The sequence below is a fragment of the Radiomyces spectabilis genome (genome assembly GCF_025331425.1).
Source record: "Radiomyces spectabilis strain NRRL 2753 chromosome Unknown BYT42scaffold_11, whole genome shotgun sequence".
Classification (NCBI taxonomy): Eukaryota; Fungi; Mucoromycota; class Mucoromycetes; order Mucorales; family Radiomycetaceae; genus Radiomyces; species Radiomyces spectabilis.
Window position 1 is genome coordinate 1215648 of NW_026251936.1, and position 15486 is coordinate 1231133.

General features: G+C 42.4%; 7 protein-coding genes across 7 annotated transcripts; 2 read left to right on the plus strand and 5 right to left on the minus strand.

Moving 5' to 3' along the window:
- Positions 1–2496: 2496 nt before the first annotated feature.
- Positions 2497–4703, plus strand: BYT42DRAFT_622986 (kinase-like domain-containing protein; the record flags this gene model as incomplete). The annotated part of the gene is made up of 5 exons (XM_051572386.1): positions 2497–2589; positions 2884–3179; positions 3402–3781; positions 3869–4194; positions 4282–4703. 5 exons carry the CDS (start codon positions 2497–2499, stop codon positions 4372–4374), a joined length of 1188 nt encoding a protein of 395 aa, XP_051420773.1. The 3' UTR covers positions 4375–4703.
- Positions 4704–4902: 199 nt separating this feature from the next.
- On the minus strand, positions 4903–7122 carry BYT42DRAFT_581522 (uncharacterized protein). Its single transcript, XM_051569614.1, has 6 exons — positions 6999–7122; positions 6660–6902; positions 6298–6485; positions 5721–6222; positions 5130–5537; positions 4903–5010 (listed from the first exon to the last, which is right to left on the minus strand). The coding sequence occupies exons 2-6, from the start codon at positions 6745–6747 to the stop codon at positions 4988–4990; spliced, it is 1209 nt and encodes a 402-aa protein (XP_051420774.1). The 5' UTR covers positions 6748–6902; positions 6999–7122; the 3' UTR covers positions 4903–4987.
- A 39-nt stretch (positions 7123–7161) lies between these two features.
- Positions 7162–10348, minus strand: BYT42DRAFT_581533 (rab-GTPase-TBC domain-containing protein). Its single transcript, XM_051569615.1, has 10 exons — positions 10075–10348; positions 9892–9975; positions 9777–9823; positions 8889–9700; positions 8616–8829; positions 8319–8537; positions 8113–8253; positions 7931–8045; positions 7806–7856; positions 7162–7720 (listed from the first exon to the last, which is right to left on the minus strand). Exons 1-10 carry the CDS (start codon positions 10229–10231, stop codon positions 7374–7376), a joined length of 2187 nt encoding a protein of 728 aa, XP_051420775.1. The 5' UTR covers positions 10232–10348; the 3' UTR covers positions 7162–7373.
- A 525-nt stretch (positions 10349–10873) lies between these two features.
- Positions 10874–11285, minus strand: BYT42DRAFT_616834 (uncharacterized protein; the record flags this gene model as incomplete). Its single annotated transcript, XM_051572116.1, has 2 exons — positions 10874–11169; positions 11237–11285. 2 exons carry the CDS (start codon positions 11283–11285, stop codon positions 10874–10876), a joined length of 345 nt encoding a protein of 114 aa, XP_051420776.1.
- Positions 11286–11590: 305 nt separating this feature from the next.
- On the minus strand, positions 11591–12277 carry BYT42DRAFT_581542 (uncharacterized protein). The gene is made up of 2 exons (XM_051569616.1): positions 11948–12277; positions 11591–11881 (listed from the first exon to the last, which is right to left on the minus strand). Exons 1-2 carry the CDS (start codon positions 12230–12232, stop codon positions 11669–11671), a joined length of 498 nt encoding a protein of 165 aa, XP_051420777.1. The 5' UTR covers positions 12233–12277; the 3' UTR covers positions 11591–11668.
- A 658-nt stretch (positions 12278–12935) lies between these two features.
- On the plus strand, positions 12936–13761 carry BYT42DRAFT_647549 (uncharacterized protein; the record flags this gene model as incomplete). Its single annotated transcript, XM_051572710.1, has 2 exons — positions 12936–12955; positions 13039–13761. The coding sequence occupies exon 2, from the start codon at positions 13042–13044 to the stop codon at positions 13759–13761; it is 720 nt and encodes a 239-aa protein (XP_051420778.1). The 5' UTR covers positions 12936–12955; positions 13039–13041.
- A 120-nt stretch (positions 13762–13881) lies between these two features.
- On the minus strand, positions 13882–15130 carry BYT42DRAFT_647550 (PPPDE putative peptidase domain-containing protein; the record flags this gene model as incomplete). Its single annotated transcript, XM_051572711.1, has 7 exons — positions 15011–15130; positions 14919–14941; positions 14798–14846; positions 14598–14721; positions 14422–14529; positions 14203–14357; positions 13882–14120 (listed from the first exon to the last, which is right to left on the minus strand). Exons 1-7 carry the CDS (start codon positions 15069–15071, stop codon positions 13882–13884), a joined length of 759 nt encoding a protein of 252 aa, XP_051420779.1. The 5' UTR covers positions 15072–15130.
- Positions 15131–15486: the final 356 nt, after the last annotated feature.

Consider the following 15486-nt stretch of genomic DNA (forward strand, 5'->3'; position numbering starts at 1 on the left):
ACCCCGGTCAAGATATGCTAAATACGATATTTTCGCAGAAACCATGCTTTAATTGACGCAAACGAATTTGCCACTTTTTCCCATGCTAGATCCCAGAGTCCGATATTTTTGGCAACTCCCCCTTGCATGGAACGTTCAACTGTCAGGGTGAACGTTGTCCAGCAACAGTATTCCGGGGTCAAGATGACCCGCTTCTTTGCCAATAACTATAGTAATATACATATCATCATGTTGTTGATTACGTAGGCACACTTTTTGCCAATGAGAGAGCGCTTACAAAGTAAACAGTAAGAAAAAAAGAAACCGTTATCTGAAACCAATAAAAGGAGGAACGATCTGGAACGGTGTAAATCGATGGCAGGTGGTCATTTGGGCGTGGCACCGACGCACTAGACAATTACAGACATACAATGTAGCAAAACACAGAACAACACCAGACCTCATTTTTTTTCTCGCAGCCTCATCCCTGTTTCCGTGCCTTGATAATCTTGCTTTATCCAACAACTAAAATCACGATTATTTCTGATGATAAATATCAAGACAGTCCGTCCATATCAAATTGACTTGCCCATTCCGTCATTTCTCCACACATCAATTGTGGTGGCATGGTTTACTAATGTTCTATTTATGCTTCTTTGTTTATGCCTCAATGTCTACGAGAATCGCCACCAGTTCAATGGGCCTTTTTTTTTGTTTTTCCACTTTATCTAAATTGGAATCATGAAACAAATTATGTCGGGTAATTGGTATCATCCGCTAAAAATGACCTATTACTTTCCCATCGCGTCGGCTAACTGTATAGCATGACGATCATGATATGCTGCCCGTACATAGTGGTGGTCAGTTGCAGATCGAAATGGATAAACGACAAAAACAGAGACCGGTGAGCTTAAAACCATTCTATGAAATAATGCAACGTGCATTATGTGAATATCTGGGTTCGATGCATCATCACTGCGACGGCCAATGTTATTCATCCGTCACATTAATATCATGAACACTGCTTATGCTGATTCATCTAGACACATGAAAGATTTTCTACGATCTTCTGTCTACAGCAATTTCAAATATACAATATCATCGGAAAAACAAAAATTAAAAATAACCCAATATAACAATACGCGAATGAAGAACGGCTGGCTCATGCGCGCTTATATTATGCTGAAGGCCAGATTTGTGCGACATCCAATAGCGTGCTCTCTCGTCTTTTTATAATTCTCTATCTTTTTTGAAGGATCTTCCGATGTGCCACCGTCATCGACGCTGGCATGACGATCTGTTTTCCACGCTTGGAGACTTTACATACGGTGAATGTCGTACAAATATTGCTGAAGCCATGTTTATCAACATGTTTTGGGATCATATCACGCTAGCCAGCAATTTATAAGGAAAAATACGGATTCAATTTTTTTTTCCTTCGTTTTCATCTCATCAAGAAACTTGAGCCTAATTTTCACTCTGCGATTGTAACATACGGTGTTGAGATGGCTAGTGTGGTGCGACAAACGATCCTTCAAATTGCCACGTTGCCTTTCAATGACACGAGGCACCCTCACCCAAGTCTTCCACCCACACACTTCATTCTCCGATTGGAGACCGACATTTAAGCGACGTATTATCAAAACCATGAGTGTTCTTGTATTCCATCCTCATCCACAGATTTTAACGTGGATAGATCATATTTTATCTGTCTTTAGAGGAAAGAACAAAGCGAGAAAGCGATGATCATCAGCAAGGTGGGCGGATGTGGAAATAGAGAAAAATAGCCATTAATGGACATTCCACACGTGCGACTTGCCATCCGTTTCCTGGACCCATTTTTTATGTGTGCCAAAAAAACAATAAATATGCATTTGTCCTTTTTTTTGGGTTTCTTTTATTTTCTTTGCTTCTTTTTTATCGTGTGGCCTTTATAGATTTCCGTTTTCTTTTTTTTCTTATATTTATCATTTTTTTTTATCACTCTTAACTTCTTTATTGCATCGTATTTTTCTTTATTTATTTACGTTTTACTTTCTGGCTTGTTGCTTTAAAGTCGACTTGACCTTTTGCTTTTCTTTCCATCTGACTTGAACGACAATCATGCTCCAGTGTATCAACCCTACCCTTACAGCCAATAAACACACTTCGCCATTGAGTACCCATGGAAAAGCGATGCTTGCCGCTGCTAAAGAAAGCAGAGAAGTAAGTAATATGTTCTTCCTCAACGTTCTCACTCCTATTCTCTCTTTTTCTTCTCTTGTTATCATGATATAAAAAAAAAAAGAACTCCACGTTTCAAAAATCTTTATGCTTTTTTTCTCCATCGTTTTCTTCCCACATTCACCCTGACGATGATAAATAACTAAAAAGAGCTGATGGCCATGATAGCGCACGCCAGGGTTACTTGGAAAAAAAAGGTCGTCTCTTGGCAACCTCAGAAAATCCAAATCATCGTCGACGGCCGATAACCAGCAAATGCGACTGAAAGCCGAAATGATGACGGTGGACTTGACGATGAAACGACGATCAACTGGCTGCTTGCGACGAGCTTCGTTTTACAGCACTAAAAGTACCAAATCAATGGACTCCACCAATAATCCCAACAAAGTGAGTTTTCTTCCGTTTCATTCCATTCATTTGCTTGATATTTTTTGGGCCGTATGGATTTTCCAGATCGTCCCAAAAATTGAAAGCATAGACTTGGTTTTGACTTGTCTCTATTTCACTATCCAGCTGGGTGCGTGAGTGTGTTGTGTGTATATATGTGTGTGTGTGATGCTGGTGTGCATTTCATCCCTCTCTTCCCCCAGCCCCTTCTTTTTTTTTTCTTTTTTTTGTTTTTGGTTTGGGTTGCGATGTCACATGTTCTCACCAATAATTTTCATTATTTTTTTTTAGGAGGTGTGGCGTCCACCAGGATTTTATGAAATTCCCAACATTTTAGGCAGTGACGCATTTCTTAAACCTGAACCGATTCAAGAAAAGACGTACAGCTTACGTGAATACAATCCGCAAAAGCATATTTCGAAACGACCATGGTTGCCTGCGGGCCTTTGCTCGGAGATCCCGCAATTGCCGCCCTTGGTCCGACCGGAGAACGAATTTGAACGTAGAATTCGCAAAGCGCTGCCTAAAATTCAAGTATCTTCGCTTGATCCGCGTAACAAGTACGGCGGTCTCAAAGAAATCGGAACAGGGTATGGTTACCATTCCAACTTTAAAATCATCCAATCCTTTCCATTTTCTTTTCTCTCATTTCTGTGGTTCTTCAATATTATTTGTTATTTTCCCTTTCTTTTTTTTTCTTGCCGACGTGGATAACCACTGCGTTGGACGAAAACGTTTTCAACCTTTTTGTGTTTCCCATGTTGGGCTGACTTGGGTTATTTTTTTTTTGTCTAAATGTTTGCTTTTTTTAGTGTCAATGGATCGGTTGTACGAGCCAGTCATCGTTACAAAAAGAATCTGCATCTTGCCATCAAACGATGTCGGCTAGACCCCGACCGTGAATACCGAGCCGCTATCGTACGAGAATTGCGTATCATGGCAACCGGTCATGCTAACCTTATCCGTTTACGTGAAGTAACATTGTGGCGTGACGATGTTTGGATGGCCATGGATCTTCAACGTTGCTCGGTGTTTGCCGTTCTCTGTCAACGAGGCATTCCCGAAGAATATGCCGTTCATATTACCTGTGAAACCCTCAAGGCCCTGATGTATCTTCACAGCAAAGGATTTATCCATCGTGATGTCAAATGCGAAAATCTTTTGTTAGGTTGGAATGGTGAAGTGAAACTAGGTACGCTTTCTGAAAAAAGACAAAAAAAGCCACATGTATCCATGCTTACCATTTTTTGGCTTTCTTTTGTTCGATGACTGACTGTAGCTGACTTTGGATTGGCTACTCGCACCACGAAACGTAACCGAGAAAGATTAGGAACCAGCAAATGGATGGCACCCGAAGTTATTCGGGAACAGTACTACGACGAAAAGATTGATATGTGGTCTCTTGGTGTCACTATCATTGAAATGATGGACAGAGTACCGCCTCACTATCTTATAAAGAACGAAATTGAACTGTTTGCTGCTATTCTGAGCGAACCCAGCCCCACGTTCACTTACAGCTATCCCACCATGTACATGCGTGGTCTCGTTGCTTGGTTGCTGGATGAAAACCCACGTACACGACCTTCGGCTAAAGACGTCTTATTGGTAACTTGTTGTCACCGATGAATGGAAAAATGCAATGCATTACCAAAGATTGCTCACCCGCTATTTTTTCTTTCTCTATTTTTGCAGGAAATCGACGCTCATGTTCAAAGCAACTTACTACGATGTTCCAACTCTTTTGAATTGGCACGATTTGTGAACTATGTTCTGCCTCCATATTAATTCCTCGTATCGGACGTCTTATCCACCTCGACTCGAATTTTGTTTCCTCTCTCGTCAATCTCTGCCAACGTTCTCTTCACTCCACTTGACTTGCTTTTTTTTTTCTTTTTTCAACGACTCCATACGAAGACCAAACAAACCATTCCAATCAACATGCAATTCGATAAGAAGAAACGAAAATCAATATTCTTTCACAAGCAAGAAAAACACCAAAAAACATCGAAAACCGAAAATTTCTAAACAAGCTCAAGTCACCACTCTTACGATTCTTTAATACCCTTTTTTTTTTCCTCTGATTCTTTTTCACATGGCTTTTTTCTTCGTATTTCTCACCTACTATTCTTCTTTCACTTTGATCTATGTTGTATGTTTACACTAAAAATATTTTGATATGCAATCCTTGTACGTTTTTTTTTCCTTTTGTCTCCTTTGTTTAGTTTTTTTTCGTTTTCTCTATTTTTTTTCTTTTTTGCTTTTATTTTTCTTTGATTCCATCCACAAAAAATAAACAGAAAAAGTAATCAGTCTTCGCCTCGTAATAGATAAACAAAAAATCAAAGTGGCTGCCAAAGCCAGTCATGCACATTAAAAAAAGGGAATACAGTGTAATAAATTAGGCGTTGGCCACATAGTTGCCTATACAACGTCCAATTCGACATGCACATCCTTTGGTTAGTCTCGAATTCCATGTTGTTCCCCAATCGTCTTATTTTTGCGCCCCTGCATTCAAACCCAAAATTATCACATAGGCTTACCAGGAAAGATACCGGTGACTCCATTCAGACGTCCTGTCCACCAATCGTTCTGATCAGCGGTTCGTTCCACCACTTCAATTCGATCATTCTTTTTAAACGTCAAATCGCCGTCGGCTTGAGCGGTGTAATCATAAAGAGCAATAACGTAATCTGCAGGTTGACGATTGGCAATGGGTGGCGGTGGCGGTGGTGAGGCAGGGCCTGCCTGATTTTGGTACTGCTGCTGCTGCTGGAAATGCGGCGACTGTTGCCATGAATCTTTTGGGTAACCCATCGGCGTTGAGACCAAAGTGACACCACCGTTTGGAGAACCGTACGCAGGGGGCGGCAGCCCCTCGCCACCCTCTTGATTTCGCAATGCCGCGCGTTCCTTCAGTGATAACTTGGAATTGTTGGCTCCACCCGAAGCTGATCGTCGACAACAAATAAACAAGAAAAAAAAGGCACAGTCGTTAGTGATATTATCCTTTCAAACCTAAACATTGGCCTCCTTTGGAATCTCCCTTGAATTCTCCTTTTTTTTTTTTCCTCTCATCACTTTTGTTTCTTCATCCAGACTCCGTCTTATTGCTCATTTGCACTCTGTGTTACCTGCAAGCCAAGTTTTTCCTCCTGATCTCAAAAGATCCATATTCTCCATTTCCGCTCGCACATCGCGTTGTGATTTTTTCCAGTTGTAACCATCCTCGATCCCCATTTGGCTGGTGACAAAATAGTCTGCGTTGGCATTCAGTAATTCGTAACAACGAGCGTAGATCATGCCATAGATTTTCGTCTGGAGGTTGTAAAAGTGTTCAAATACGGGTTGAACGAATTGCGTCTTTAGCTGGAAAAATTGTGGCAATTGTTGTTTCAGCATGACGTTGAGATACTGATAATCGTCGGTGGCGGTTTGCAACTGGGCTTCCACCTTGAAGATTTGTTTTTCTTCGTTGAAACTTCGTTCGTCTTTTCCTTTTAATTTGTTCAAAGATGCTCGATGACGGTCGTAATCGATCAATTTATGGTTACGCTTTACAATCGTCTTTTGGATCACTCGCATGATTTCCAGTAACTCCAACAGTGGTCTTACAATATCACGATCCACAGCATCCTTTGATCATCCAAAACATGAGAATGCTTGCCCATGGGTCATATCTCCACGTGGTAATCAATATGTCTGGCTTACCAATTCAGGCAATATTTCATCCCGGCAATAAGCCATGGCGGCTTCTGCGTCATTGGCAGCCTGTAACGATGCCGCCGGAGTTTGTTGGACCCGTTTCTGAATGGCGCCTTCTGGAATTTCTTTGCCAATATGTGTGTCATAGATCGTAGCAAGGAATCCCGCCATAGCAGCTTGATGCATCAACACGGCTATTCGCACAAAATCGCATCAAATCAGTCACACCGGTAACACCATTTCTTTTTTGCTCAATGGTTGCAAACGGGCATGGTCTCTTTTTGACGTGTGGCGCATGCCCCACAGACCCTCCGGATGAACAAAAAGTTTGAGAATTAAGGGAAAAATGAAAAAAAAGTAGGACTTACATGAAATTGCATCCCGAAACGTTTGTGCATCTTTGTAAAATCGTTCTACAACCTTTGTAAAGTCCGAGAATCGTTTCTCGAGGGCCATGAATTCCGCATCCTTGGTAGCTTTGTTTTCATTCCAATTTTTTATATTTAGCCATTCCCGATCGATCTTTTTCCTCTCCAAACTCTGGGTCACTTACTCTCGGATTTCTTGGAAAGAATTTGATGCGGAAGACGGCTTACAGCTTTTTGGAATCCCTGGACACCATCACAAAAAAGAATATAACCATGTCAACAAGTGACAGCAACACCATGACAGCCATGTACGTGTCTTTCAGGAATGCTTGCAATTACCTTCCAGCTCATGAACTTTGTAATACAGAAATAAAATGTTGAACGCAGAAAATAAAAGAAGAAAAAAAAAAATAAGGCAGTATCAAAAAACTTAAAAAAAGGCTTCCCGAGTTGTCCTTTTTTTTTTTTAATTCAACGGCAAGGTCATACAATCAATCACTTGCCGTCATCGTACGGCGAAAATTCAGCCGACGAGAGAAAATCAAGTTCCGCTCCTAAACCTGACGCACGTCCCACCATCCAAACTCGTCAATTATTGCGTCAAGACAATCGATGTGGGAAACAAAATAAGGGAAAGGCACTGATTATTACGAATGTTGATTATTAAAAGAAAAGACAATATGAGAAATGAATGGGTTGAAGAGGAATTATGATTTATGATTCATGTAAAGTGTAGCTGCTGTAGGAATCCTTCACATGGCCGCTGGAATTCCGTCGCTTGATTTTCCCGCTCAGACCCTTGAGACTTGGCAAACTGGGGCTTGAGAAATTCGTGGTGTTCCCCACTTTGAGGTTCTTGATACCATGCTCAAAAGGCAATCCCATCGTCGCAGCGTCGTTGCTTGTACTTGCCTTTTTCGCATAGCGTTGGATATCGACCTTGGACAATTTAATTCGGAAAGCGGTGTCCAGCAACGCATCAGGTCCAAGATATTCATGAGGTATATGAAGCAAAAATGCAAGTAATTCCGAATTGGTAGGGCATGATTGAAGCAAATGATCTAAAGTTAATACCTATTCGTCAGTACCTATTTTCCGTGGTTCCATGTTTAATCTTTGTTATTGTTTGTTTTGTTTCTGTGATACCTTTACAGAGTTCCAGGATAGCTAGACTGATGCGATAAAACACCTTGACGCCTAAACATTCATCAAGTTCATCACGATCAGTATATTGTATCTGTCATGCATACAACAGACGTATATATTTTTACCTTCAAAGTAAAATACATCCCATACTCGAAGCACGGAATTCCAAGGTAACGTCATGGTAAAAGCAGTGAGGAACCACTGCGCAATATACATGATCGGTAGCACATCGTTTGTTTCCTGAAAGAGCATACACAGGTTTATCAATCGTCAGAGACTCTATATTGCGAGCACAGCTCTCACTCACCAAATGTTGCGCTAATTTAGGATGGTGATCTTTCAGCAATTGACCAATAATATAAGCATCGATACGAAGTTGCGACAATGACGGGGTAAAATAGCCATTCATGTATCGGTCAATCGTCGAAACCAGTAACCAAAATGCGTCCTAAGCGAGCCATGTTAAGCCTACTAGCCCACATCTATCATCAAGCAATTTTTTGCGCAACGTACTTCCACAGGCATCTGCATCAGCATACACCCGGCAAGGCGGCCCATGCCTTGACAGTATTCCAGTTGGGAGTTGTATTGAGAGTACGCCTGAAGAATACTTCGTAAATCGGTTTGTCCTTGACCGTTGGGATCTTTAAACTGAGTGTGGTCCGGATAACATCGCGCAATGTCCCGTTCAATGACTTCATATATTTTGGTTTTCGGTCGCTGGGCGAGTTCCTAAACAAATATTCCCAAGTGAATTCCACGAACTTCCCCCATACCCAAGCTTTCATACGCGAATTTATTTGGTTTTACCTTGAACATGCCTGATTTTCTGTATTCCGCACTACCAGCTAAAAATTGCCAGACGCGGGCCCGCACCGATGCCGGTATACCTGTGCGGACCAGTTTCTTGAGTTTGGCGTCTTTCTTGGCGGTACCTGCATCAAGCTTTCCGACAATCGACAACCATTTCACTTCACGCTCTCGATACGCTTTAATGGATTTGGCCGACATATCCGAGCGATGGCTGCACTTATCCCTATTAGTACAACGATGAATCCGTGCTGGAACGTGCGTGGTTGTTACCTCCTAAACGACATATTGGTAGATGATTTTTTCGGATCAATGATAAATCCGTATTCATCCACCGTGGCTGTTTCGGTCGATCCATTCAAAGCGCTTGATTTTGTTCCCCTGGATGAAATCCCACTGTCATTACCCGTCTCATCATCTTCATCGTCACCATCGTGATCGGCATCTTCCTGCATAGGATCCTCCTCACTGCTGTCATCCTGTACCCGGTTTCTCAACGGTATCTTGGGTCTAACGGATTTCTTTAAAGTTGTCGTGACAGGAAATGGACTTTTACCGGGACTCATGACAGAAGGTGATTGGGTCTGTTGGGCGACAAAAATGCCTTGCGGCTGAGCCGAGGCGGGTTCTTCGAGATCGAAATCGTTGGAATAACTGTCGTTAAAATCAGAAGTATCAAAGTGTTCGGAAGGTTCCCGAGGATAGAGAGCCGCCGTCTGGATCACTGGAGGAGGTGGAGGATGATAAGGGCCTTGGCGAGGATGGTGTCGATCTGCGGCCGAGCCTGAAGAATGAGTAGCGAAACTTTCAAGACTCGCTTTTGCCGGATATGGTCGATCACCCGCGTTGGAAAAGGAGGTAGAGGATACGGATTGCAATGACTGGCGCGGAAGTGGTTCTGAATCAGAGGCGGCGGAAGGATGATGCGAATGGTTCTGGTGAGTATCATTATTATCGGAATTGTGATAGAGTGAATCCAGGGTCAATTCGAGGTCGGCATCCAAAGATTTCAAAACGCGTGGATCAAGTTCGACAAAATGCACCGTCTCGGCATTGAAACGACCAATGACGCCTTCACAGTATCCCTTTCAGTTTCGATCATAAGATGTTCTCATCCATAGAGCAAAGTTTCATTGATTACGAGATTTTTTTTTAACTTACCAGATAAGTATCATCCTTGATATGTTTCAGTACCACAATGCGTTCCCCTAGTCAACGTCAAGTCAACAACCTTTTTTCTTTTACCAAGACAACCGGTAGTATCCAAGTGACAAACCCGAAAGATACATAAGGTCTTCCGAAGTCTCGGCCAATACATCTGCTTTGGAAACGCAAGCCCCCAATCCTCCTATATGTTTAGCTATTTTAGTATTTATCAGATCCAACGCCAACATTTTTTGTTGTTCTGCTATACGATACACTTTTATACGATACACTTTTTAGCAAAACAATTCGTTACCTTGTTCAGCAAAGGCCTTGGCTTCAGATAGTGTCATGGCATCAATGTCGATGGTGGTCTGGGCGAATGCTTCCGCCGGATCCTTTAGGATATGATCGATTTTACGCTTGATTTCATCGAGATCAGTTGATGTATGTCGAGTGGTTCGCACATCCATGTGTTTTGAGATTGAACGAAAAACGCTAGTTAGGGAAAAAAATGAGAGTAACAATTAAAACTGGAGCAAGCACGAAAGGAAGGACAAAGGTCAAAGATAACAAGAAAACAATAAAGGTAAAAAGGACGCAGGCCATGTGTGGTCGGTCAATTCCCCCCTTTTTCAACAACCAAAAGTGGCAATTCGCAGTGTGGCATTTCAGCGGTGAAATTAAACACCATTGGATACAGTTTATTGGCTCACGCTGATCCATCCAGTTCCGCGTCCTTGGGAGTGGTAAGCCTGTTATTCAATGACTTTCCCGCAACATGCCAAAAAAATCCGGGCGCCGTATATCATGGTTGATTACATTCACTCGGGTCCAGAACCTAAGGCAACTCGACTCAGACATCACCGCGCGCACTGGTTCTCTACTTTGTTTGTGTAGCACCTCTATGCGGTAACCGATGCTGTATGTCGTGTGGTAATCATTGCTCGGCCAGACCATGTTTCCGATGACATGTCTTTCCGACATTTGGACAGAAGTGTTTTTATTTGACAAGTAGTCCTGCTGCAGGGAATATAGAATAGATACAAAAATAAAGAGACGAGAAAAAAAAAAGGAAATTGTCTACGTATTGTCAGGTCGATCAGACATTTACGTTATGCGCCAATGTTATCAGGATCGCGCTTAATGGTACTATCAACGACGTGAGGCTGCGATACAGTGTGTCCGAATCCTTCTGTGTTATCATGAGGTTGAGCATCTTTTGTATTGTGAGGGTCCTTTTTCTTTGAAGACTGCGAGTGTTGCTGCAGCGAAGAATTGGCATCATCTGAGCTGTTGTCAAAGTCCACGGTACCGTGTGCAGTGGAAAACTCTTCCGGGTGTTGACGAGCTTCTTTGGACTGATTCCAAGGGTCCTCGCCGCGTGGCGAAATGGGGGCTTGCCACGGTGCTAAGTTAAATCTTTAATCAGTCTACCTTGCCGAAGGTGGATAAAATCACCTACGAATGGTGCTTACCGTCTTTGTTTTGTGGTGCTTCAGCAGTAAAATCGACAGGTTTGGACATTGTTTTTGATTGAATTAAAAAAAATGGGAATTTACACGTAATTAAAGCAATAAGCGGCCAAATGCGCGCTGTATTTATAACCAGCCTTCTTTTTCCATAGAATGGGGATGATGATATCATTATGATATCATGTCTTAGCCGATCATTGCGCACTTCCCCCCAGTGGAACAGTGCCTGCGGGGGGCTGCCACCCAAACGCGCTCACCACAAAGCGAATCAACCGTCTTTGTAATTTATCAGCATTTGTGGGTTGAACTGAATATGATTACTGCTTTACGGCTCAAAAAATTGAGGCATTTTCGCGAAATCAAAAGAATAAAATCAATAGACATTACAACTTTCGGCCATTGTGCGTATCTACCCAAATTTCCCTTTTTTTTCTTTTATTTCTTGAAGAAACCTTTCACCTTGTCCATTACTGGGCTCTTTTTTCCTTCGCTTTGCTCATCAGACTCGCCGGAGCCTTGATGCTGTCCTAGACTATTCTGTAGTTCTGCAATCGCTTGCATATCCAATTGAATTCCGGCAGCCTGCATATCCTGTGCAAGCTTCTTGACACGTTCTCTGATCTCGGCATCATTCATGACTTTCATGATCTACCCCACGCATCTTTTAGTTGACACGTCTCATGCACCACTCATTTCTCTTCGAAACCAACTGACCTGCATCATGCTTGGTTGTTTACCGGAAACATCAAACCCTTTCTCTTGCAAAAGGGCGGTAAAGTCAATCAGCTGCTGCATAATGTGAGGATGTTGGCGCAGTTTATCCACAAGAGGGTGTGATTTGGCTTGTGGCCAGTGATCCGAGGCGGATGCGCGCTGACTGCCGAGATGGTGAAAGCCGGAACGAAGCACATGGTTGGGAATAGCGGCTCGCAGTGAAGCACTGTGGGCTCTAACAGCACATTGGGCTCCTTGTCGAGCGACGCTGATCAAACGGTACATGACAAAGAAATAAAGGCGTGACAAACACCAATAAAAATAAAAACGAATAGAAAAGGAAAAAAGCGACAAATCTGGGGGGACCTAAAACGGAACGAAGCGGAAATTTCCAATGATTGGCCATCGAAATCAAGCTTACTGGAACCCGCCACCTTTTAACATGACCAAAATGATCCAAACGGTTATTATTGCACACAGCAACGATATAACAAGAGTTATAGATGAAAATAAAGATCAGGTGTTCCATGCCTAAGAATACATTGATAAAAAAGGGTCAATTTTTTTTTTTTTTTATCAAGAAAAATGATGACTGATGATCATCAAAAAAATCCTTTATTAGCCACTATCTTTTCATGGGCAATAGAATGGAAAATACATCCGATCAAGGTAATATTCCAACACTTTACTGTAGAGCCATACAAGCAGCTATCAGGAAAAAGCTTATATCTAAACCGATGATAGCTTCAATATGGGTGAATCGGAAGCGAGAGTGAGCCATGATCTTCTACTGAACAAAACAGGCCATCGTCTTGGGAGGGGACGTGAGCCATGTCATTGTTTTTGCTTTGATGAATTTGTCCGCTCTTCACATGATGATCGAATGAACCAAAAGCAACTCGTTTTTAACCAGTCGGTTAGTGATCTTTATAAAGACGGGCATTCGATCGATTAAAAAAAAAAATGGGGCATTTACGATCCATCTATTCATACACACAATTGAAAAAGGTACAAGTTAGACCCACCAAAGTTATCTGAAATAAAAGTACATACATCAACCGCGTATCAAACACACCTGAATGCGCATTCAGGTGATGTTAAAGTTTGATTTAGACGCTTGCTCGCAAGAGCAATCGACAGCATGTACGAAAACCGCATCGCTCAGTTTGCTACCGTCGGATGTGATGCTGCTTACCTCACCTTTTAATCCTCAGCTTCTTCCACAAACGACACAAACAGCACTTAATGATGTCAATATGGAGAATGACCATGACATCTTGCTCAGTTTCTCTTCGAGTTCTGTCTCTGATCCACTGGAAGACGAGGCTTTTCTGGCTTTTCTTTCTTCCTCGGCTCCCTCGTCTTCGGCTTTTCCTGAGACGAACCATGCCGATTGTATCCACATGTCACCTCGGAAGCCAGGATCCAAGTCAATCCCACTGGTGATGCCTGTCAAGCACAGCATGCCAGCACGAAATAAATCCAATGCCAGACTTGGCTACTGCCAACATCCCAAGCATATTGTTTATCGCCAACAACCATCCACGCACGCCACTTCGACTCCGCGGCGAGGTCGACCACCCAAAGGAACCAAAACAGCCGATAAACATCTTTTTGGTCTGCCAGGTAGTACGTCGTCTCCATTGCAAATGACCGTACGCCCGTTACCGAAACGATTGGAAGCGGTGGTTGGGCATAAAAATATTCGAGTGTGCTTGACGTGTCTCAAACGAACAGACGCCGATGCCGATTACCTAGCTCATCCTTTCTACATTGCGCCTCAAACGGGAAAACGAAAATGTGACGCCAGTTAAAGCTCTGTAGTGTTCCCGGTTTTTAGCCTCCTTTTTATCTTTTTTTTTTTTGTTTCTGTAGACGAGAAATCTTACTTTGATTTGCTCTCGGTCAAGGATCTAATACACATTATTTTGATACTAGATATCTTTATTGTTATGTTTATTGATGCCTTGAAAATTAAGTAAGGGATGGGTTGCAGGAATGTCGCTGGAAGAAGACCGATAATGGTCGGAATCCGATTCATCTTCGTCCTTGGCTCGTACTGATGACAGGTAGGGTGGGGCATGAAGCCTTCGATTGCTGTTTGTACTGTATCGGCTAGGAGCGATGGATCGTAAGGAAGAATAAGATTCGGCGGAAGCCATGATAGATGCAACTACCAAGACCAACGAAAAAAAAAAGAATCACAATTAAAAATGACGGCCGCAAAAGAGAATTAATGGGACTGAACTCTTTACCATCTTCTTCATCCTCAAATTCTGGCGGTTGAATCCATTCACCCGGGATCACGCAGGGTACTAGTGCGCCCAGTCGAGCTGCCCGATTGATCCAAGCCGGTATTTGTTTTCCCGTGAGTCGTCGACAAAATTCCTCAGTGAAATGATTACAATTCCTACAGCGTCTGTTATCAGTGCTTGGTACGATATTTGATCCCATCTCTAATGACTGATGTTCACCTTGTCAAAAGATTGTACGAAGTTCCTCCAAACTCTTGTGATATAATGGCTACTTCTTGAGCCAGCTCGTCCTCCGAGAGATCGGTATATCCCATATGAATTGATTGCCTGCGTGATAGTGAGCGTTCATGTATTTGGGGAAAGGCAGGGGAAATTGTCATGTTTCAATGCCTTACTTGAAGGTTAATTCAGGTGGCACCATTTTAGGATCCATTACAAATACGCCAGTGGTATCCTGATATTCATGCCCACCAAAACAGTATTCTTTACCGTATACCTCTAATCCTGAATGGAATATGCCTGAAAGCAAAAAAGTTTGTCAGTCCAAATTTTCGCTACGATTGAGTCGCTTTGTGAGACCCAATGTATTTCCTACCCATCCCGAGCGCATAATATCCAAACTGCGTGACAAAACTACGCTCTAACTAATATCTTGCAATAAGTCGGCCGACCCTTTTTTTTTATATAACTCCACTATTATAACACGCTTCACAAACCATGTCGTAGACATTCACTCGTACTAAAAGCAGGATAGTCCCTTCGTGAGCATTGAGCTGGGAAAGAGAATTGAATCTTTTCAACTAGTTACCTGCATGTTTGTTGGAATATTGCGAGTCCGAATGAATGGCATTCACGAGATTCTCGAACATGCTTGCTGTGGCCGACTTTTTGCTCGAGAAGAAATAGAAAACCCAAGGTATTCAAGAGGAAAAAAAATAAAGGGAAAATAAAAATGCAGATGCTGTTGCCCGTGTTTGTCTAAATTTGGAATCCCCCGTCTGTTCCACACCGCTTGGGTTGACAAAGATGTTCCAAAACCCCGTTTCTTTATACCATTTCAGCATCGCTACACTCAACTCAAAAAGCTCGAAATGGAGCACCATTGAACTAACGCATCCAAAAATAAGAAGAACGAATGAACAGATACTTTTTCATTACAAATCCCGACGATGGATTGACCCATGGGGTGGAGTAAGGATGGTGCATTCATATATCAAAGTGAAACGGCTCTGTGTCTATCAGAAACGACAACAGGGAGCCCAAGATAATTTTATTAACCAGTTG